This window comes from Pseudorasbora parva, chromosome 14, assembly GCF_024679245.1.
Source record: "Pseudorasbora parva isolate DD20220531a chromosome 14, ASM2467924v1, whole genome shotgun sequence".
NCBI lineage: Eukaryota > Metazoa > Chordata > Actinopteri > Cypriniformes > Gobionidae > Pseudorasbora > Pseudorasbora parva.
This window is the reverse complement of record NC_090185.1, coordinates 31,794,054-31,819,449: the sequence shown is the minus strand read 5'-3', so window position 1 is coordinate 31,819,449 and position 25,396 is coordinate 31,794,054. Positions and strand designations below refer to the sequence as shown.

The 25,396-nt window shown below is 39.3% G+C and overlaps 1 protein-coding gene across 1 annotated transcript in view; it reads right to left on the bottom strand.

The window, feature by feature from the left end:
- grip2b (glutamate receptor interacting protein 2b) overlaps positions 1-21,384 on the bottom strand; it is a 298,092-nt gene extending 276,708 nt beyond the window's left edge. Inside the window, exon 1 of the mRNA XM_067416284.1 lies at positions 21,093-21,384. Within this exon, the coding sequence (XP_067272385.1) occupies positions 21,093-21,147 (55 nt within the window). The 5' untranslated portion in view covers positions 21,148-21,384. The remainder of the gene's footprint in view (positions 1-21,092) is intronic.
- Between the last annotated feature and the right edge of the window lie 4,012 nt (positions 21,385-25,396).

The following is a 25,396-nucleotide window of genomic DNA, read 5'->3' as shown; positions in this document are numbered from 1 at the left end:
TCCCTAAATGCGCTATATTCTTTCACAAAAGTATGTTGAAGCCTACCGGTGCATTTCAGCTTGGATAAGAAAGCCACATAGCCAAAAAAATGCTTTTGCTGCAGTTTCTGTGGCCTCCTGCCAGTTTCACAGAACAGTGAATGGGGTTAGACACATGCCGTCTCAACACAAGCTTTCATCTTGGATTATATTCTTCATCTAGAGTGGAGAGTCTGCTACTCCTGCCCTAGAGCTCTCTTTAACGTCCGCCCACCATCGCGCAAAAAAAACAGAAAAGGTCCCCACAGACATCTCTTTTGAACATCATCACACCGATAATTCAGATTTCTCATGTTCCACTTGTGTGGCGTAGGGGCAAATCAGGAAGCTGTGAGTGCTCACATGAGACAGATCTGCCAGTTCGAGTCAAAGGTTGAGAGGGAAAAGATCCTTTTGCACTCCACTGGGCCGCATGGAAGCGCTCCACCGATCATGAACTGTTAAAATCACGAGCGCTATGATGTATTACCGTGGTCGTCTGGAAACACACCTGCTTGGCTGCTAAATCTCATCAAAAATCATGACATGATCTCATTTTGTGATTAACAATATTACTTACACATCACATGTGTGTAAAGGATTAACCACGACCAAAATGTACCATGGTTTACCTTCTTTTTGGATGATACATTTAGCAGTTTAACTGTTAACAACTGTTTTTCTCTCAAGCAGAATTATCTATGTTGGATTTGGTTTCTTAGATATGATACCATGATAATAGCATACTTTTGTTTTGTACTGTACTATAGTAACACCATGGAATTTTGGAAATCTAGAAAAGTAGTACAATGGTTTCTTGGACATGGTAGCATGGTAATAACATGGTTAATGGTACTTTAAAGCAGTGTTTCCCAACCGGGGTGTTGTGGCGTGCTCTTTTTTCCCTGAACATAGCAAATACCGAACCGTACCAAAAACAGTGAACCTAAAACCGCGATACAAACTGAACCGTGAGCAATCTGTACCGTTACCCCCCTAGCGTAACGTATGCGAGGGGGTGCCACAAGCACCACAAGCAAGGACTGTGATACAAGCATTGTTTTTACTACTACTACTACCACCACCACATTATTTTGCAAATGTAGAATGGTAGAATCCCGATGTAACCGAGGCTAGCTGGTAGTAGTTGCTGTGCGAGTAAACCTCACTCCTCTGACCTCAAGAGATGCTTTAGCGACTGACGCTAGAGGTTGCAGCCTTTAGCCTTTTTGTTAGAGCGTCCGACTCCCATGCCGGCAGACTAGGGTTCGAGTCCCGGTCCGAACAGTAGGGGTTACATTGGTGCCGTGACCCGGATGGGAGTGAGGTTTAGGAGGGTGAGTGTAACAGAGGCCAGCTAGTAGTAGTTGCTATGTGAGTAAACCTCACTCCTCTGACCTCAAGAGACGCTCTAGCGACTGACGTTAGAGGTTGCAGCCTTTAGCCTCCTTGTTAGAGCGTCCGACTCCCATGCCGGCGGACCGGGGTTTGAGTCCCGGTCCGAACGGTAGGGGTTACAATGGTATTCTTGAAAGTATCATATGAAACCCATGGTACATAAATTTTAGTACTATTGTATATTTTAAAGTACTATAGTATTACCATCCATGGCACTTTTTACAGTAAGAGATGGATTTTTGCACATCCACCATGATTTTACACTAGCCTTTTGTACATGTATTATTATTATTATTATTATTATTATTATTATTATTATTATTATTATTATTATTATTATTATTATTATTATTTTAAAGTACCATGGTATTACCATAATCGCTACCATGATAGTATTATAGGCCGTTTTGGACTTTAAAGGTATTTCTTGAGATATCTTTGTTTAACCTATACCACTGTATATTTTGCATGAATGGCGTATTAACCCGTATTGTACTGTATATTGTAGCGTTTTGCTAGGGGATTCAATTAGTTTGAACATCTGAAACATTGGAGCAATATATATAATAAAAGATGACTTCACTGAACATCATTTGAGGGACAGGTGTAAGACTCCGACTGTATGAAAACTGAAGGTTTGTGCTGAAGAGATGAGAATAGGTTGAATGTTCTTTTAAATGACACACATTTAAACATAAACGTAAACATAAAGCGACAGACCCCTGCAGCCAGAATGACAGAGTGCATTGTGGTTTCGCCTTCTTGATATTGTAACCTGGAGCCACAAAGCAAGTCATCTAGAAAGGCAGAATAACGCTGAATAATGACCATTATGTAGGAAGTAAACAGCAAAAAAGGCACAATAATGAGAGCTAAACGCAACTACTGCATTGAAAACGAAGGTTAACGTCAAAAGCTATTTGAATCAGGTTCACAGAAATATGCCTCTTAAAAAACAAATCTCTGTGGGTTTTAGTCTAGTTTTGTTAGATTTGAGGCTGTCAATATTCTGGTGTAGTTTAAAAAAAAAAAGTTTACAATGAAAATTTCAGGTAATTTTCCAGAAACTTTCCAAAGATTTCCCAAAAAACGTTTTATAGTCAGACGCTATGTGTTCAATCAGCACACCAAATGTTCTTAGTGTTTGTACGATTGTCTTCAAGCCCTTGATTGACCAATTTGATTCAAGAAACAGAAGCAAATCAGCTTATTTAAAAGCCTGTTTATAGGCTAACAGACAATGCTAACAATAATAGGTTACATAAAACATCTGTTAACAGACTGCAAAAACGCTTTGAGACCAAATGACTGCAATAAAGATGTAATTAGCCATCAGAGTCACAAGCCTTAGCAAAGCTAAAAGCACTGCTAAAGACATAGCCATGTAGTTTTGTCCCACCTAATGGCCATCTGCCTTATTTCTCAGAATAAGAAATAAAAGTATCTGTTATGAAAGCTCATGGTTGTCTTTTGATATCATTCCCAACAAACACAAATATGTTCCTCTAAGACGTCGTGCTAATGTTCAAGTTATGAAAACGTTATTTCTGAAAGATATATAGACTAATGTTGAAAAAGATATAAAAAAAATTGTATCCATGATCACATGCATATCGCGGGTCTCTCGTGACCCAGGACGTCATTCACTACCCTCCTCCTCATTCATTTTTTTAAAGTTAGACATCAACCTACTTAGTATTCCTCAATCAATTCATTATAAACAATATGACGAGAAAATTATATTTATAAAAGAATACCTGTTTTCCCATACATTTTCTGTAAAAAAAATTGTATAGGGTCGCTAACGACCCGAGGTGTGTAACAGTGTAAGTATATTTTGTCTGCACAACAATAATTGAATCTTTGATGAATTAATAAGTGCATTTCACCTTTATTCCACAAGGTGCAATGTCTGATACACAATGATAAAGGGACGTTACACGCATAGTCACCGCAGGCAGAAAACAAAAGAAAATAGTTCCAAACAAAGACAGCGTCTCTGAGCCACACATTTCATTCTTGAATGAATCAGCGTTTTTGAGCGAAACGATCAGTTCAGCTTCATCCGTTAACGAATCAGTGTTTTCTAAACAAAGCCATTCAAAAATCACTCAAAGATTGTTTGAATGAATCAATGACTCATTCAATGATTCACAGTCATTTATCGTCACTTATTGGTATAACAATGTAACCTAGCTAAACTGTTGTATATCAGACAAGAAATAATACTGATGTTTCAATTGTCAGCTGTGTTTACTTTTATTACAGTGCAAAAAGTTGTACGGCATAACTTTGAATCAGAAAGTCACAGTGAAGCTAAATTAAAGTTTTCCAAAAATGTGGAGGTTGTTGGTAATGACTAAGCTGAATAAGTATAGACTCAGGCCAATGCAGGAAAGATAAAGAGCGATATGGCGAGTGGAAGTTAGAGGAGATGTAGCCTGTCCATAAATTTAGTTTTGGAGGCATTTATTGTCTGTGCCCAACATTGGTTTAGGTCATTGCAGACACTTTATCTCTAGAGATAAATGAACTGAGGGCAAATGTATTGAGCCACAGGAAGTGTCAAGCGTTAGTATCTGTGTTGACTATCGAACTGTTTCTAGTAATTAAAGATTGTGTAACTGCAAGTGATTTCTCTGTGTGTGTGTGTGTGTGCGTGCGTGCGTGCGCGTGCGTGCGTGCGTGTGTGTGTGTGTGTGTGTGTGTGTGTGTGTGCGTGCCCTTGTTTATATTACATTGTGAGGACCAAATGTCCCCATAAGGATAGTAAAACCTGAGATCACCTACATTTTCAAAAGGCTTATAAATCATACACGATGAGTTTTTTTTAGAAAGTAAAAATGCAGAATGTTTCCTGTGATGGGTAGGTTTAGGGCAAGGGCAGGGGCAGGGGCAGGGGCAGTGTAGAGGGGATAGAATGTACAGTTTGTACAATATAAACTTGTTAAACTTGTACTTGTTTATATTACATTGTGGGGACCAGCCAGCAGTCATCACAATGTAGATGGATTTTTAAAAATATTAAATTATGTTTTTTTGAACTTGTACTTTAAAGCAGCACTATGCAACTTTTCAACCTTAATAATATATTTTCAAGACTCTTGTGATGATACATCGACTTACAATAGGTTGAATGACACGTCTGCCATAGCTTGATGTATATGTATCGTTTTTAATCGTACTTTTAAACTTTGGGTTTCGGGTAGTAACCCGAGAACAAAAAGAACTACAAAATTTGACTGCTTTACGGCATATACGTCACTTCCACCAACACCCACACACAAATTCGGACGTGCGAGCCTAACTTTGTTCGTCGGATAATATAGTCATGTCCGAAGCAGCACAGACACATAAGAAAGAAAAGGTTTTGTTGGAGGAAAGCAATAAGAGGAAACGAAAAAGTGATGTGATTAAAGGCAGGACGAGGATCAACATGTGACCAGCGTTTGCTCGTTGGCGTGAGCTGAAGGAGGCGTGCCCGACCGATGCTGTCCTGCTTGTTATGGTGATTACCTACCACTCAAATATTGAACTGAAGTATCATATAGATTCTGTAAAACGGTAACCAATAGACTACTATAATGACGCTGGCTTGTAAACGTGAGCATCGCGATTATTTGGCGTTTGAAAAAATAAAACCCATGAAATTATATTCATATGACATGCTGAAACATATGCCACTGACTGTACCTGGGATGAAGACATTTCACACGCGACGCCAGAAGAACACCTGCATGTGAACTCCTCCTGCAGTGTTCAGGGGAACTGTTAGTGCTGCACCAACCCGCGGGTCCCGCTTTTATGAAGTTATTTGGCTCGCCCCACACCACTGTATATATTTTTACAACCCGCCCCGCACCCGCGACCATTAAATAGACATACGGGGTCCGAGGGTTATGAGACGACCCGCGCATTACTAGTTCAGGGCTATCAGGGTTGTCATGTCAACAAATGCATGCGCGATGGTATCCCCTGTTGTAGGATGACAGAGCTTACGACAGTAGTTGAGGACATTATTTTTTCTCAACTGTAGGGGGACCCCGAGAGCAAAAGTTGCCAAGTGCTGCTTTAAGGTAAGGAGAATGAGATGAAACTTAAACTAATGTGATAAAGGTAACATTCATTATATTTCCTGACACTTTCTCTCCACTGAGATTAGCAAGCATCTATGACATAAGGCCATACAAATATTACAACAACAAAAAGTTGTCCAGTATATAATATCATCATAATGATATTACTGAAATGGTGTCTTGAGAAATAACTGACAGCTCTGGATCCTATAAACTGTGTTTTTAGCCAGACCAGAAGACCAGCCAACCAGAGTTGTAGACATTGAGTTTCATGACATGGGGAGCACGATTTTGGAGACGGTGGTTGACATTAGCAGAATGGAGCAATTTGGCATTGGCTGAAATTGCTTACTAAACCCTCAGATTTACATAGTAAAAAAATATCACTTGTTGCTCTTTGGTGTCACATCTGGCTAGGTTTATAACACCTGAAGAGAACCGTTAGCATTCTTATTGATCTCAAAGGCAGTTAGCCTAGCCCTAGTTGTGGAGTTAAAAGATTAGTTCACTTTAAAGAGAATTAACACGGCTACTTACATGTTGTGTCATTACTGTTGAGTCCATATCTTAAAGTCTGTTTACAAAGCCTGCATTAAAATTGCGACTGATTTACCGATGAATCCACAGTGAACTGTACCGAACAGACAAATAACGCTCTACTGAGACATTCACATTGTTCAAAATAAATAACCACTTTCCTAGCATTACAATCCTTTGGAAGGTTATTTTTAGTCCAGTGATCCTATATTACTCTTCTCTCCTAATCATCTCACTAACACTCCAGTGGGCGGAGCCAAAGTTGCAATCATGAAATAGGCGTTGATTTTCTTCTGCAGAGGCGGTCTTTTTACAAAAGCTTTTTTTGACTAAGGAAGTTTTCATTTCTGAAACTTCATACAGGACAGGAATTTCATATAGTATAATTACCTCTTATATGCCAATTGATTTCGCAATTCATGACCCCTTTCGCAAAACCAAGAAAAAATATTTAATGCAGATAACAATGGGAATGTTAGGAGAACATCCTTAGAACATTTTGGTAGCTGGTGTTATTGATACAGAATTTTGAACTGGCTTTTTTTTCTTTCTGGCTTGTTGTCTGAGGTCAACGAGGTTTGCATGGTTTTTACATTCAAAAGCATCATAACTAATAAGTAATAGGCTATTTTCTACACTGGTTTTGAGGCTCTCTCCTGAACGCTAGGTTTTGATGGGTGTGACGCACTGGAGACTTGGAAGTAAAAGCCCACAGCTAGGATTGGATAAAATTTGCATATTTAATGAGCTTAAGCTCCCTTGTCAACCACATGCACACACACACACGTCTGGAAGCGCCCTCTTCAAATATCAAGTCTAGAGAGTGAACAACCCAGACAGAGAAATTAATGTTATTTCACTATTTGAGATTTACCGGCACTCCGACGTGCTTTCGTGCTTTGATAGCCCGTCTGGAAAACACATAGCCCTGAGATGTTGGGATTTGCGAGCCCCCTAGCCCATAACATTACATCTGTTACATTACAGTCTGAACCTGAATCGCAATCAACCAACAAATAAGGGATTCTCCAGCCTGTGATAGCGTGCTAAGGAATGTTCTGTTAGACACATAATCAAAACGATCTGTAACAATGCAATGCAATCACATATAAGAACATGCTTTACTCAAATAAGTGTGTTGCACCGTTCCTGTCAGATCCAATAAAGAAGGCACATCATTGTGTTCTAAACTGAATAGTTCTAATCCAGTGTCGACCGGTGTCTTGTTTACAAATGATTATCTTGCTTTCTTCACCATGTTTATCGTTCGTTTAGCTCCACGAGTCAGTGGGAGGGGCTACAGAAGCAGCTCTCTACTAATATAATGATACACTGAACCCTGTTGAAAAACAGCATACCGTCACTGCCCGATGAAACTCACGTATGTCCAAAATGGTTACTTTTCAGGAAGTGAAAAAAACACTATTTCAAAAGCAGTTTGTGGTGTGACAGGCAGCGGGACGAGGGACCGCGAGAGCGGGCCGGTGATTAGTGTTGACGAGTGCCAGCTGCATGGCACACCGGTTTCGTCTCGCGGCCATGTGACGGGAGCATAAAAGTAGGAGCGAAGGCAGCGGAAGACGAGAGAGGACCAGGCCTGGACTTTATGTTATGTTTTGTTTACGTTTATTTGTGGGCAGTCGTCCGTGAGGGGCTGCCCGCGGTTTACTTTCGTTTTGTTTGTTTAATAAAAGTTGTTAAATGTTCGCCGGTTCCCGCCTCCTTCCTTCCCATCTACAAACTTTATTACACAGTTGAATGTAGCGATGTCATACTTGGTACGGGATCTGTACATGTAACCATATTCTTGCCACTGTAATGATATAATCCACATTTGACCAAAATTGAGTTTAAATGGACATACGTGCATATTTTACAGTAACGGTGGTCAATATGCGTTCTTCCGATCATTAATTAGAATGGCCAAGTCACGTTTCATATTTCATATTCATTTTCAGCGTTTATTTGCGCATCTTGTCAGTTAACAACGGCTCTGTGTAGTAACAGCTGCTCTATGTGAAATCACGCACCTGAGGGAGTTTACCGCTGATTAGAGAACCGGCTTTACTGATGAGATGCGCATTAACGACCGGCCGATCTTCCTCCTCATTGTTGACCTCAATAACAGCCCTACCATAGTTAACTTTCATCAATTCACACAGCTCCTTTACAGAGAAAGACATCCTGAAGGGAAGGGAGAAAAATAGATCAGAAAAAATATAGCGCTATGCCCAGTCAACATTGTTTCACTTCACTTCGGAAATCCGTGTATTAACATCTTCACAATACAATGAAACTTCACGAGACCAGCGAGATGCTTCCTCAGGGTGGGAGACATGTGGCGTGATTGACAGCTTTGACACCAAATGGTTAGAGATGAAAATCAGATGACATGATTTCAAAACTTTTCATTGGTCATTTAGATATTTAGATAGCCATTCAGATAAGTGAAGCATACGGAAATGAACCTCGGCATTCAATCCGGCGAAAAATCTTAATATCGGCAAAATGGACATACGTGGTTTTCATCGGACAGCAACAATATGCTGGTTAGGTAGGTTTTCCAACCTTCGACCCAAAGGAAGTGCACTGGAACGGCATTCAAACCCGTGACCTAAAGTTATGAGCTCTGACATCATAGCCCGCAAAACAACAATGGCAGCCTCTACGGATGCAGGGTTTATGAAAATATACAAATAACATTAAAAAAGGTATCTTATCTTATGCGCCATTTTTTCTCCTACGTTTCCCTCAAATAAGCAAGAAGTAAGCACTTTTGGCCATAAAAATTATTGTAAATGAGCATAAGCCCAGTACGTCATGCTTTGTTTACATCTAGCTACCACAATTCCTTGCGCTCAGGCAGTTTGGCGTGACTGGAACACTACAAAGTCGTGGTTTGAAGGCGTAACTTACGGGCTCAAAAACCAGCCTGGAACGTAGCATAAGGACCATCTTAAACCAGCTCGTGTCCAGCAAAGGACCAGCTTAAACCAGCTCAAACCAGCTGCCACTCTTCAAAACATACCTAACTAGCATATGTTGTTTCAATAGTGAAATGTTTTTTCAGGCAGATATAGAAAGTGTATCTGGTGTAGTTATGACAACAGGCGCTAATCTGGCTAATCTGGCTATGCTTACCTCAACCCTATGTTTAGAAAATGTTTTTTCGGAATGGCATCAACAAAGTATAACCAATACATGTGCAGTAGGGTCAAGAAAGATGTTATTCTTGTTTACAAAAAATGTCTAACAGAAAAAGAGCATTTTGTCTCTGAACACAATACAAGCAGCAAATCATAAGTGAAAACATGTTAACGGTTAAATGCTGCAATTCATCATAAAACTCTGCAGATGCCACAGCAAAAGAGATTTGTGAACTAGTGGACCCCAAAACTCTGACTAAGTGATGACGGTGAACTGTCTTTCACGGGAGCTGGCCTTCCTGCGGTCGTCTGCGTTTACAGGCCACTGCCTCGCAGAGCAATCAGGCCCCAGCAGGCTTTACTACGCAAAAACCAAGCAAGCCAGATAGTGTGTGTATGAAGGGGCTGTAGATCAGCCATCGGTGTCGCTCATCACAATGTCAAGTCCGAGCGGCGTGAGTCACGGGGAACAACATTCACTGTCACAAAACACTGACCAAACTACTCATGAGAAAGAAACAGGCACAATCCTGACAGGAAATTCCCTAGCATTATATATTATACTTCACAAAGGCATCACGGATCGAAAACGAAGCTGTTTTTTCTGCTTGGGTGAGTCATCAAATCACATTACCCACAATTCCAATGAGTGACCTAGATGAAGATTAGCTTATACTGCTTGCATGCATGTCAATTAACACGGCGTCACGGCATTCAACACAGTCTGTTTTGAGGTTGGTATATATATATATATATATATATATATATATATATATATATATATATATATATATATATATATATATATATATATATATATATATATATATATATATATATATATATCCCGCCCACCTACCCCTCCCATCTCATGATGCTCAAATATGGAAATAAGTATGAACATATGACAAAAGGAAACAACATTAATGGTTGTGTATCATATTTGTTTGATGATCCTGACTGTTATATGCTTGGTAAGCACACAAGCCTGTGGGACAATCTGGCAAAATGTCGGGCTCAGGAAAAACCAGCCAAGCAAATGAATTAAGCACTTTGCCACATGCTGAAACAAACCCATGATTAGGACGAATCTGGCCAGCATCAATGTGAATATGGTAATTCTGAAAAAATTATCAGAGAAAAAAAAGGTCAGGCTATTCCATCTTCATTAAAAAATTACTAATATAACATAATTATCATTCAGGGTCCAAAAATAAAAACTTACTTCAGCCAAAAATGAATATTCAGATCATTTCCTAACCCTGATGTTGTTCCAAAAGCCCTGTGTCTTTCTTTCATGGAATTGATCTGAATTTACTGAATTTGAGATAGTAACTCATGTAACCAGATCATTGATTCAGTGATATTTATAGAAAAATACATATTTAAAAAAAATATGTTTTTTCCCGTATAGCTTCAAGACTTAGCGCATGTATAGCGCAAGGCATGTGGACTGATTATGATACTTCATATTGTTTTTTTTATCATTTTGAAGCTTGAAAGACTCAAAAGGACTCTTCAAAAGAAAGACTCTTGTGTGTGTGTGTGTGTGTGTGTGTGTGTGTGTGTGTGTGTGTGTGTGTGTGTGTGTGTGTGTGTGTGTGTGTGTGTGTGTGTGTGTGTGTGTGTGTGTGTGTGTGTGTGTGTGTGTGTGTGACATATGAGGACACAAATGACATGTGTATAATGACATGTGTATAATGACATGGGTATGACACAGGTATTACAAGGAGAGGGTGAAATATGAGGACATTGGCCATGTCACCATTTTTCAAAATGCTCATAAATCATACAGGATGAGTTTGTTTTAGAAAGTAGAAATGCAGAATGTTTCCTGTGATGGGTAGGTTTAGGGGCAGGGGCAGTGTAGGGGGACAGAAAATACAGTTTGTACAGTATAAAAACCATTACGCCTATGGAATGTCCCCATTTGTCACAAATACAAACGTGTGTGTGTGTGTGTGTGTGTGTGTGTGTGTGTGTGTGTGTGTGTGTGTGTGTGTGTGTGTGTACACTCAAAGAAATGCTGAGTTGCTCAAATATGGGCAAACCCGACCACTGGATTAAACAGTGTATTAATAATGTAACCCCACAGCTGCGTTTGTCCATCTTTTACCCAAAATTGGGTTAAAACAACCCAGCATTTTACCCATCAGATCCTAATCCCAATATTCCTAATATTGTGTTGGTCCCCCTTTTGCCGCCAAAACAGTCCTGACCTGTCGAGGCATGGACTCCACTAGACCCTTCAAGGTGTGCTGTAGTATCTGGCACCAAGATGTTAGCAGCCGATCCTTTAAGTCCTGTAAGTTGCGAGGTGTGTCCTCCAGGGATCGGACTTGTTTGTTCTGCACGTCCCACAGATGCTCGACTGGATTGAGATCTGGGGATTTTGGAAGCCAAGTCAACACCTCAAACTAGTTGTGCACCTCAAACCATTCCTGAACCATTTTTGCTTTGTGGCAGGAGCATTATCCTGCTGAAAGAGGACACAGCCACCAGTGAATACTGTTTCCATGAAAGGGTGTGCATGGTCTGCAACAATGCTTAGGTAGGTGAAGCGTGTGGTACGTGCCTTCTTCCGATAGTCCCCAGGTAAGCAACACACACGCACCCAGCCATCCAGGTGATGTAAAAGGAAAAAAACCACAATGCACTGTGTGTTCTGACACCTTTCTATCAGAACCAGCATTAACTTTTTGAGCAATTTGAGCGACAGTAGCTCGTCTGTTTGATCAGACCACACGGGCCAGCCTTCGCTCCCCACGCTGCTCATTGTGCCTTAGCTGCCCAGTCTCCAGTTCACCACTGTTCCTTCCTTGGACCACTTTTGTGTCCAAGGAATAAAATAAATTATAATGTGTTTTGTTTCCATTGCTTATATGCATGAAGAGATTTCATTCCATAAAATGAATATGAAAAATTACACTCATGAATAGAAATTAACCATAAATATTTATTAGTTCAGCCAAACTGATTATGTGAACCACAATGTGACAAAATATTTGACTCAAGAAAAACCTAAGGGCTTTATAAATGATATGATACATACTGTCTAATGAAAATCCAGAATTAAACCTGCACCCTCAGAATTTCAGATTACATTATTTTAATTATATTGTATTATATTATAAACAAAGATCAAGAATGAAGGTTAAGTATCCCTTTTTTTCTGCTTGCAGCTACTAACCACTTACATAGTCTATTACAGAAGATGTGTTATGAGACGTTCACAACTCTTCCGTACGTGATAAAAACATCTTTGGGGAGTGTTTTATCACGCTATCGCTCACTGCATTTAGTCCTAATTCTCATTCATAAGATAGCGTGCGACAGATCTCTTCATAACCGCTTCTGCTCATCCCAGCCAGCTCTAAATATACAGCACTTATAAAGGAACACCAAGCGCTTCTGAGGATGAGAGTTGAAGAGGCGTGATGGGTTTGTCATACCGTTGCGTGAGGGCAGATTTACACAGAGGGCGAATCATGCGAGAAATGTGTATTGCCGCTGAGGACCTGCGAGGGGACGTACACGTTTTCAGGTTGAGCGCAGACGCTAATGTGATGAAGGCCTGATGCTGCTTGTGTCGTTTGTAAAATCAGCGAATTGCGAGGAGCGGTGTGTTAGCCGGAGGGATTTGTAAATGTGGCACTAAAGTAGATTATGCAAATTGGACACGTTATCATGATCGCTTCTGAAAATAGATGGGAAACACTGAAAAATGGAGAACTTAAATGAACTTGAGTGGAGTTTGGGGTTTGTAGTGAGTTGATTGCCTCAGTCTTTGATACTTTAGACCTCAAATGACTCACATGGACCATGCATGTTATCAACAGTTTTGCAGATTTATGCTGCTGACTGCAGAACCAGTGGGCGAAGTTTGATGCTCCCCTCTCTCTGGGCTTAATGGGGGGAAATTGAAGGTCCAGCACACCCTAACCCTCCTCAATAGCCCTATCCCTAAACATGACTAGGTCAAGCTCCACCCATTAGGTCCTCAGCCTCAAGGGGCGGTTACACTGCGTTTTTCATTCCACTGACGTCCACGCAAAGGCATGCGAATGCATCAGACCGGAAACACAAGCCCATGTTGCGCATTTTGTTGCGTTCCAAAGTTCAAGCCTGGGCTGAATCCGAAATCGCCCCTATACCCTCACTTAGGGCATTATTTGAGGAGACAGCCATTTGTAGTGGTGTCCCAAACCATAGTGAACGTTATTGAGTGCACTCATTCAATCCCTCAATGCACTACAATAACGAGTGTTCAGCTACAAAGTACAAGATCGATATATCAAGGCGTGACCTCTTGGCGGAATTAAAAGTAGGGCTGTGTTGAAAAAAATCGATTCACCAATTCTGAATCGATTTTCATATTAATTTCTAAAGATCGATCCGTAACTCAGAGGATCGATTTAATATTAGGCCTACATTTTCCCCGTGAATTTTAATGTGCCGCGTCATTGAATTCACGCATGCGCGCGAGGTGGAAGGACATTAAAACAACGAACATGGCAGCTTTGAAAACTCCAGAACCGCCGCGGACAGAGAATACTAGAGTAGGTAAACAAACTCAAGCCGAAGCTCTCGTCACTATACCGCCGCCGCCGTTCTGAAGAAGCGCAGCGGAGTTTTCCTCACTCTTCCTCTTCTTCCGTTACCGCGGTGGACAGAGAATACTAGAGTAAGGTAGACGAGTGAACTCGGGCTGCTGGATATGTCGAGAACGCGGCTTACGTCACAGCCGTTCTCACTGCAGCGCGCGCTTACAGCCAAGGAAGTTGTAATGGCTGGCTTGTCATGACAGCACGCGCCCTCTCCACAGCGCACAGTTGTTCTTTACAACCATCAATACTCCATTAATTTGCAGTTGAATGTCTATAATAATAGTATCAATATGTTGCATAACTACAGTCCTGTAATATTCAGTCAACAGCTGGAAAAAATGCTTTCTTTAAAAACACTTATCTAAATCTCAAAGATCGATCGGATCGAATAATGATAATCGATTCAAGATCTTGAGAATCGGAATCGAATCGATTCTTGAAATTTGAATCGAAACCCAGCCCTAATTAAAAGAACTATATTTTTTGCAGTAAAGTTGAGTAGATTGTATATTTGTTTACATTTTGAGTGTAGTAATATTTGTTATATGTTGAATCCATGTTTCTAAAAAAAGACGCTTCAGAGAGTGACATCATATCACGACCTTTGCTGAGTGCGAAGAAATCCGCTGTCGTATTTAGATGGGCGTCGAAAGCAAATAAAAAGTGGGTGGGTCACTGGGTCCTCTCTCTCAGAATTTTTTTTTTTTTACTGCAGTAACGTTAGATGGCATTTACAGTCTTGTTCAAAATAATAGCAGTACAATGTGACTAACCAGAATAATCAAGGTTTTTAGTATATTTTTTATTGCTACGTGGCAAACAAGTTACCAGTAGGTTCAGTAGATTGTCAGAAAACAAACAAGACCCAGCATTCATGATATGCACGCTCTTAAGGCTGTGCAATTGGGCAATTAGTTGAAAGGGGTGTGTTCAAAAAAATAGCAGTGTCTACCTTTGACTGTACAAACTCAAAACTATTTTGTACAAACATTTTTTTTTCTGGGATTTAGCAATCCTGTGAATCACTAAACTAATATTTAGTTGTATGACCACAGTTTTTTAAAACTGCTTGACATCTGTGTGGCATGGAGTCAACCAACTTGTGGCACCTCTCAGCTGTTATTCCACTCCATGATTCTTTAACAACATTCCACAATTCATTCACATTTCTTGGTTTTGCTTCAGAAACAGCATTTTTGATATCACCCCACAAGTTCTCAATTGGATTAAGGTCTGGAGATTGGGCTGGCCACTCCATAACATTAATTTTGTTGGTTTGGAACCAAGACTTTGCCCGTTTACTAGTGTGTTTTGGGTCATTGTCTTGTTGAAACAACCGTTTCAAGGGCATGTCCTCTTCAGCATAGGGCAACATGACCTCTTCAAGTATTTTAACATATGCAAACTGATCCATGATCCCTGGTATGCGATAAATAGGCCCAGCACCATAGTAGGAGAAACATGCCCATATCATGATGCTTGCACCTCCATGCTTCACTGTCTTCACTGTGTACTGTGGCTTGAATTCAGAGTTTGGGGGTCGTCTCACAAACTGCCTGTGGCCCTTGGACCCAAAAAGAACAATTTTACTCTCATCAGTCCACAAAATGTTCCTCCATTTCTCTTTAGGCCAGTTGATGTGTTCTTTGGCAAATTGTAACCTCTTCTGCACATGCCTTTTTTTTAACAGAGGGACTTTGCGGGGGATTCTTAAAAATAGATTAGCTTCACACAGACGTCTTCTAACTGTCACAGTACTTACAGGTAACTCCAGACTGTCTTTGATCATCCTGGAGGTGATCATTGGCTGAGCCTTTGCCATTCTGGTTATTCTTCTATTCATTTTGATGGTTGTCTTCCGTTTTCTTCCACGTCTCTCTGGTTTTGCTCTCCATTTTAAGGCATTGGAGATCATTTTAGCTGAACAGCCTATCATTTTTTGCACCTCTTTATAGGTTTTCCCCTCTCTAATCAACTTTTTAATCAAAGTACGCTGTTCTTCTGAACAATGTCTTGAACGACCCATTTTCCTCAGCTTTCAAATGCATGTTCAACAAGTGTTGGCTTCATCCTTAAATAGGGGCCACCTGATTCACACCTGTTTCTTCACAAAATTGATGACCTCAGTGATTGAATGCCACACTGCTATTTTTTTTAACACACCCCTTTCAACTAATTCAACTAATTGCCCAATTGCACAGCCTTAAGGGCGTGCATTTCATGAATGCTGGGTCTTGTTTGTTTTCTGAGAATCTACTGAACCTACTGGTAACTTGTTTGCCACGTAGCAATAAAAACTATACTAAAAACCTTGATTATTCTGGTTAGTCACATTGTACTGCTATTATTTTGAACAAGACTGTACATTAAATACAAATTTACTGCCGTTTGCTAAACGATTAATTGGGCCAGACAAAATGACAGAAATCTCTGAGTTATTTACCGTGGCAGTGTAGGGGTAAGATGCATGTCATCAAGTTTTGACACAAATCGATCAGAGGTTCGAATCCGCCTTTTGCCACACTCGCTCTACTCCCTTTTCCCATCACACATCAGCTCGGAAAGGCATTTATTTGCAATAAAATTGAGAAAATATTAGAAAAGTGGAAATAAAGCGTCTAACATGTGTTTAATAATAAGTGTTTATCGGTTAGGGCAGGTAAGCAGGCATGTGCTGAATTAGAGACGATAAAAGTGATTGAGTCCAATATCATTGGTCCTAAGAAGTGTCCACACACAATGGTTCCGACGTCCATGCGTGTTTACAACTGTGACAGACCAAGCAGACCAAAGTATATATATACATATATATAAAACCTTATATGACTGCCTTCATAATCACATTTTCAAAACAAGCCATTAAAAAAACTTGCGTCAAAAGGTTGAGACAGTCTTTCTGTGGTTTGTCAAACAATGTTTGCTATGACTAGACTTCAGCAACAGGGCACAACCCTTTGATATTTAACATACATGTGATTCCAGAGCTCACTAAAAATAGGAGGAGGAAGATGACGGCTCTAAAGTGGAGAGCAAAAGAGCATTCTGCTCTCTGACCTCATCCCGCTCTGAGACACAACACAGAGGAAATATCCCTCAAGTGCCATTTCAAATGCCATGGCATACAGGGCCTCATTGATGAAACACACGCACAACAAAAACCTAACAGAAATTTTCGTCACAATTGATAAGAGTTTAAAAGCAAATGGACAAAAGCCTGGTGCAGAACTCAGTTTAAGCAAGGTCTTGAGCAGTCATGCAGCTACGATCAATTGTGCTGGAGCTAAGCGCGGGATTCTGTCCAGATATCCTGCTGCAGCCACCAGATATGATCAGGCAATGCTCTAGCAGTGCTACAACTTCCTCCAAATGCGCACATACACACACACACACACACACACACACACACTTTGTCATCAAATCTGCAAATTCATCCTCGCTATTCTAATGTAACTGAGTTCTTATGATTAATGGGATCTCGAGTCTTGGAATTCACATTATGATAAGAGGATTAGCTCTGAATGAGAGACAGAAAAACAATAAAAAAACTAATTTTCTCCTTGTTCTTCTGAGTGTTTCAACAACATTTTGGTCAGAGGTGACCAACTTTGTTTATTGCCAAGTAAACAATTTTACCACAATTAAATAATATAAACCTATCCCTTTTTTGCTATTTTATAATGAATGACATCATTTAATATCATTTAAGTTAATACGTTCATTTTAATCATTAAAGGGGGGGTGAAATGCTGTTTCATGCATACTGATCTTTTTACACTGTTAAAGACTTGGAATCCCATACTAAACATGGACAAAGTTTCAAAAGTTAAGGTGGACGTTTGATGGGAGTATTTCTTTGTCAAAAATACTACTTCCGGTTAGTCATAAGTTTCGGCAAGTTTTTTGAGATCATGCGTCCCCTTTGACGTTAACGGGGGCGGAATTTCCTTGTATGGGCCGTACGGACAATTCTACCGGAAGCGCGTGAGAGAGAGAGAGAGGGAGAGAGAGAGAGAGAGGGAGAGAGCGAAAGTAACAGGCTACGCCCATCAAAGCGCTGGCTCGTAGGCTGCGCTGCACAGGTAATGTGCACAATTAACAATGTCACCAAAAAAGTGCGTTTTTGGTTGCCAGACCAAGACAGTCCTGCACAGATTCTCCAAAAACCTCGCGGTAAGGCAACAGTGGATGTAATTTGCTTTTCCGGATCAGCAACTGAGTTGCGCGAATGTTTATATCTGTTCGCTGCATTTCGGTGCCGACTGTTTCATAAACAAGGCCCAGCTCGACGCCGGCTTTTCCAATCGCCTAATGCTGAAGGATGGAGCAGTCCCAACGATAAAGGTCCCAACGTTAGAACCGCGGGCGGTGAGTGAGACTGCTTCAAATGTCTGTGTCTATGCTCATCAAGTAGCCCAAACATGATCACGTATAGTTACTATATATATTACTATATATAGAAATTGATCAATGGAGCATGCGATGTGTAGTGCGTGTACATTTGTTTAGCTGGCCACTATTTGTGTAACTTTATGTTTGTGTATTGTAAAAGCACTCCAAACAACAATACACAAAGAGGGGGGAAATATGTTGAACTAAATAAGCACGCTTCTTCATTCAAATGCGCTACTATTCCGTGTTGTCTACACAAACCACGCGTAAACACACACACACACACACACGTGCACAACTGCACTTCCCACATGTACACCTTCAAAGACAAAAATACGACGATATAATTCAAGTATAAATATGTAAATAACACAAGCCGCTAAGCATATTATATAGTTAGTGTATAACTTGTACCACATAGAGACGTCCTGCTCTAGTCGTTTTTGCTGCTGCTCCTGTTCAACTGCAGCCTCTGGGTCTGATTCCGGATCATAGATGTATGGCTGTATCTGATTAAAAGCCATATTTTTAGTTTGAATAAAGTTTTTCCCGCTGTTAGGGATGACAGCATTACGACGCACTCAACACAACAGCGGCGCGCACACGTCATTATTTAGCTCCGCTCACACGACACGCCCCCACCCGCTCGGCTTTTTTCGGAAAGACTCGGAACAGCGCATCTTTCTTATATAATTATTAAAAAAATAAAGACTTTTCGGAGATATGCAGGATGCAATGCTACTCTATAGGTACTCAAGATTGACATGACACTGACTGAAACTGAGTGTTTCACCCCCCCTTTAAATGTTTATTCAAATAAGTACATATGTGAACCGGAAGTAAAAAGTGGTAGATTTTGAATCAACTTCAAAGTAAGTTATACAAGATTCAGCTCATTTTTTAAAGTCAGAAAAAGTTATATTGGGGTGGCGATGACGTCGGACGTAGCATTTATAATAAGTAATCCACACAGCTCCGGGGGGGTTAATAAAGGCCTTCTGAAGCGAATCGATGGGTTTGTGATTATAAGCGCTTTGAACTGCGAGGGCCATTACACTTTCTTCGTAAGTTGAATATGGACGGCGGTTTGCTGGAAGCTAGATATTTTACTTTATAACATGTTAAATATGGATATTTTTCTTACACAAACCCTTCGATTCGCTTCAGAAGGCCTTTATTAACCCCCTGGAGCTGTGTGGAGCACTTTTATAATGGATGGATGGACTTTTTGTTTTCGAATTTTGGGCTGTCATTATAAAGATAGGATTAGCCAGGACTTTTTTTTCTCAACAAATTAAAAAAAAAAAAAAACAGCAGCTGCATTACAATATTTTTTGGAACAGTAATACCGGAATACAGGAACAGTTCAGGAATACCTCAAGGCTGATAACCTAGGGTCATTCCTTTTATGCAATACCTGATAACTCTGTAATTTATTATTAAATACAATTTTGAATTTAAGGCAGCGTTATACTAAAACGGTATAAACGACAAGAAACATGTTTTGGTCAAGAATGGATGCTTCAACTTTAAGGATTATAGCATGTTCATTTTTAACAGGGGTGAAACATATTATTAATTATATATTATATATTTTTAAATGATATTATAAAGGTAGTATAAAGTATAAATTATTTATTTCTGCAACTAAAAAAAACTTTTTTTAAGATTTACGCAATTGAATTAACAGTAAAATTCCATCATATTGAACTGAATAATCCTTACGTAATTTAATTGAATAATTGATATATTTGATAGAATTTTACTATTCAACTGCGTAAATCTTAAATAAGGCTTAATTTTTTGTTTATAATAAATATTTTTATTTAATATTTCATAATAAAATGCCAGTTTTTAATGTTAAAGGCTGCATCTTGTGGACATGTCAAAAACTGCAATATCCACTTAAAGCCACAATGTCATTTTTTGTCGCTAGGGGTCGCTTATTAAAAAAAAAGCATAGCTTGATGATGCCAGGATTTCGCAGAGCTTTTATTCTGCCACAGATGAGTGCTTCCACTTCTTCTGCTTAATGTTTTATCATATTACATACATTTGAGTGTGTTGAAAGTTATGTTATAACGTTACTCTGTGCGTTCACTTGATGGCTACTATGAGACAATGTTCACTGCAGTGAGCACACGCACACTCGCGGTAAATCAAGAAAACCAGATTTAAACAATAAGACTAACGTGTTGAGCTGTTTCCCAATCATTAGTTTTCTGTCTAAGAATGTATCCAAACAGTTGCTCACCTGTCTAATAAAACATGCAATATATTAAAGTGTCTTTGGTTTTTTCATGATTTCTGCTAAATAAAATTTGAGGAATTCAAGAATAACACAAGTATGATGTCATTGATAGGCGACGCATGGTAGGTCCTGGTTAAAATAGCTTATATCTCTGGATTTAAACATTTTTGGAAACATTTGGGATATTGCAAGTACACAATTCAACAAAATATATAACACTGTTCTAGGGGTTTTGGGATCTTACATATTGTACCTTTAAATCAATTCAGTGAAATTATTTAAAATGCACACAATGCTCGTTTAACTGTGATGTTATAGAAGAAAACAAAATTGATTTCCATCTTAAAACAATTTTAATATTTACCCATTAAATTTTACCCATGAAAAAGTACTGCAAAATGGGAATCCCCCAACATTTATCGAGGAGTACCTCAATGCTATGACCTGGGGCACTACGCAATTGGTTTGAAACACAATGTTAGGCATAATTATAGATACAACGCCAGGGAAAACACATGCCACTTCATTGACACGTGGGTTCAGAGCAGAAAACACAGATTTCACAGAGCTAATGTCTATTAGGCACACACCATATGCGCATCCAACATTAGAACCGATGAGGAGTATACGCACCAAACTCGATTCATAAGTGTGACATCAGTTCACTTACCTTCGTCGTTTATTCTCTGCAGGCAAAAAGTCAGGTTTCTCCTCCAGCTTGGCATGGCAAATAACTAAGAGTAATGCGTTATGCGGAGAGAAGCAGAAACGGACGCTCGTTTGTTATGATGGTGGTTAGGGAACACGCCGAAGATGTGTCGGAGATCAGGTGTACCGTGGACAGATCCTGTGGTGTTCATGCAGTGGTCCATGAGCGGGCATCAGCTGTCACTCCTCCTGAGACCGGAGCGCAAATGACTCACGGAGTGTCACCGCCTCTCCAAAGTGTGTGAACGCGTGGACCGCCGGCACACTCTCAGATCCGCGCAATATGCCACAGCGAACGGATTAACCCTTACCTTCTGACAGACAGACTTTGAATGCTGCCATTCAATCCGCGATAGAATGTTAACATATTCATATACCTTGGGTTATATTTCAAAGATTGCCATGGTTCGACTGCAAACATTGTATTACCTACTTTTTATTTATCAGAAAGATCATTCGAAATTTTAAAGAAGACTTTTCTTAATTTATGAGAACATTTTCAACTTTTTCTTAAATACAATTATATTTTGCATAAAGAATTCTATGTAGTAAAAGGGATGATCAAATGACCACACATTTTTAACCCCTTAACTGTCACCCCCCCCCCCCCCCCCCCCCCCTTTTAGAAGTAAAAATGCACTATCCAAAGCTGCAGTCCGTAAGTTTTGTCGCCATCTCTGTTTGAAACCTGCAATTGCAGTTATTTGCGGAATTATCATCTTGAAGGGTTAGCTCACCCAAAAATAAAAATTCGGTCAATAATTACTTAGCCTAATGTCGGTCCTCACCCGTAAGACCTCCCTTCACCTTCAGAATACAGTTTAAGATATTTTATATTTAGTCCGAGAGCTTCCTGTTCCTCCATTGGATTTTATGTACGGTATACATGTCTATGTCCAGAAATGGAATAAAAACATCATCAGAGTAGTCCATATGTTACATCAGTTGGTTAGTTAGAATCCCTTGAAGCATCGAAAATACAGCTTATCGATTCATGATTCGGATCGCCAATGTCACGTGATTTCAGCAGTTTGACACGCGATCCGATCATGAATTAATTCGCTTATTCTTAACCGTTTGAATCTTTGTTTGAGGTTCGAAAACAAACGCGGAAGAGAAGACAATGCTGAATTAAAGTCGTAGCTTTTGTAATTTTTGGACCAAAATATATTTTCGACGCTTCAAGAGATTCTAATTAACCTGATGATGTCACATATGGACTACTTTGATGATGTTTTTATTCCCTTTCTGGAAAGGGACAGTATACTGTACATACATTCAATGGAGGAAGCTCTCAGATATATAATCTAAAATATCTTAAACTGTGTTCTGAAGAGGAACGGAGGTCTTACTGGTTACTGGTTAACCGACATTAAGGTTATTGACAAAATTTACATTTTTGGGTGAACTAACCCTTTAACTTAGGTTGTGTATTGGCACTGCTCCTCCACACAGATGTTTTTAAAAGTATGTGGGGCTGTCATTTATTCACTCCACCAGTGTTAATATTAATGTTAACAACATCTAGCCTAGAAGACGGCCCTAGACGCACCCTAGCGGCAGCAAATCTAATCTGTCCGCGAGTGTGGTCTAGCAACTCTCAATACCCTTCTGAGCTGTAAACGCCAAACTCTTGACGGGCCAATCATATCGTGTATAGAGTCGGTGGGCAGGGCTTAACATAACACCAGATTTGCGTTTGCGTGCTTCTAGTAAACACAGAAACTGGCGAACGGCGGTCTTTCGAATCAGCTTTGACCGCGACTCTGGAAGACTTGGAGTTAAGCTTTTCTCTGAGAAAAGAACAAAGAACGGCACTGAAGTCATTCTTAAAAAGGGAAGATGTGTTCGGAGTTTTGCCGACCGGATACGGCGAATGTTTAATCTATCAACGAGCTCCGTTTCCTTCGTTGCTCTGGTTGGTTGTAGCGCTATCCTATCGCGTGCAGAGGGAGTTTGAAAGACAACCGTTTATCCCGCCCCTCGGATTGAGCTGTCAATGGTGAGTTTCCAGACCAAACATCTTGATGTGGGTCTGGCTTGTCAGGCTAAACAACATCAGCATTGTGTGACTATTTGTATTTATTGTTTATTGGCGTTACCTGTAGATTTCAATGTCTGTACAGTCTAATCTTTTGCTTTTGACTACGGTGAATCTCAGTTGTCACTGATGTAGACCCAGTTGTAGACCTTTCTGGATTACAATCCGCCATCAAAATGGTTCATTTAATTAATCCAGCTGCTGTGAGAAAATGCAGTAAATGATCCACCACCTGCAGCAACCTCACATACGATGCTACTACTATTCGGACTCCTTCCTTATGTTTATAGACACGACGTAATGACGCAAAGACATGCTGGAATTTCCCACTGAAAGCCAGTACCACTCAACTTATAAAATATTATTATAAGCTTACTGCTGTGAATCTGGCTGAGATAGTTTGAAACAATGGCTGGTTATGTACTTGCTCAAAAATGTATTTTTAGCCAAAAAAAGGTAAAGGTAAAAGGTAACCCCCCCCCCAAAAAAAAAAAAAGCTTTAAATGGTCATATTTCAAGAATGCACGTATGAGAATGCACTTTTATGTACGTATGAGAAATAAATGGCAATGACAAATTGACTGTAAATCAAAAGTACTGTAATAAAAAAAACTTTTTTTATATAAAATATATTTTCTAAATTAATATTTACTCTAAAATTATGATAAAACCAAAGCCATATATCTAACCAATTTGTATTACAAATTTGAAGTTGATATCACAAAAAATTAGATTTCCTATGAGATATTGTTTAGGCGCTGTACCAAAAGTAGCCACCAGGTGTGAACCACATTCCATATTTATTTTTTATGCATTATCCGGTAATTAAGAAATTTCCATCCAAATTTAAATTTTATCACCAAATACGGAACCTTGAGAACTTTCCGACGATATGCGTGTTGTCAATATTAGAAAAGGTTTTTATTATAAAGTAGTTCAAATTAATTTTGTAATATAAAACCAGACAAGCTCACTATAGGGGAGGAGCCCTCTAAAAGAATTCAGAGTACCTTTTCCAGGGTAACGCAACATCCAATTGATGAATTTTAAATAAAAAAATTAAAAAGAGTGCAAAGCGTCCCACTAAATTAATATCAGCTTAAAGACAGTGCAAAAATACTACAGTAAAATTACACAAACAATTCCGTTTTTTTCACTATTTAAAAACAAATATGCAATTTATTTATATGTATTTAAAAAAGTTTATATTAATTATTAAACATTTATTCAAATAATGTGAATAGGAAGTAAAAAGTGCTATTTTTTATAAAATAATGTCACAACGTAAAATACACTGTGAAAATAATGATTGTTTTACATTGCTTTAACTTGTCAAAATAAGTTAAGCAAATAAAAAAAATTATGTTATATAAGATTCAACTCTTTTTTTAAGTCAGGTTGAAATTATTTGATTGTACTTAAAAATAATTAAGGTAGCAACTTTTTTTAACAGTGAATACAGAGTTAAAATGTAAACAATATCAGTCTGCAAGTTGTGAAAATAATTTAAAAGAAAGGCAAGAACTGTGTATTGAAAAAATATGGTGAAACTTACATAAGATGAGGGATTTTGGCTTTGTAGTGAGTAAGGAACTTGCCATAACTGCAAGCACTAAGCTGATATGTAACCCTGTCTGTGAAAATATGCATTTCTCAAAACAATATTAACACTTTATTCTAAGTGACACTTCAATTGCGCTAGTTAGAGGCTGGCACACATATGGAGGTTTTTCGCCATCCCAGAAGCGAACTCATAACTGGAGGCCGAGGCAGGAGGGGGAGGGAGGGGGGCTCTGTGTTGATCTTCTAACCCCTTGGGCAACCCCGCCAAATCTGTAACCGTGGGATAATTTCATCTGACAGTAATGGAAACAACTGCCATAGTACGTTCACACTGGATGTTTAGACGGCATGTTTACTTGACAGATTATGCAGGTGATGCCAACGGTTTTACTCATGCTTTAGTTGTTTAATGGTGCTCCAGTTATTGAATTTTGAAATATGCCTTAAAAGCCAACTTAAAGGGATAGTTCACTTTATAATGAAAATTCTGTCATCCTTTACTCACCCTCAAGTTGTTTCAAACCTGTGTGAATTTCTTTCTTCAGCTGAACACAAGGGAAGATATTTTGAAGAATGTCAGTAACCAAACAGTTAACTGGAGCCATTGACTTCCATAGTAGGAAAACAAATACTATGGAAGTCAATGGCTCCAGTTAACTGTT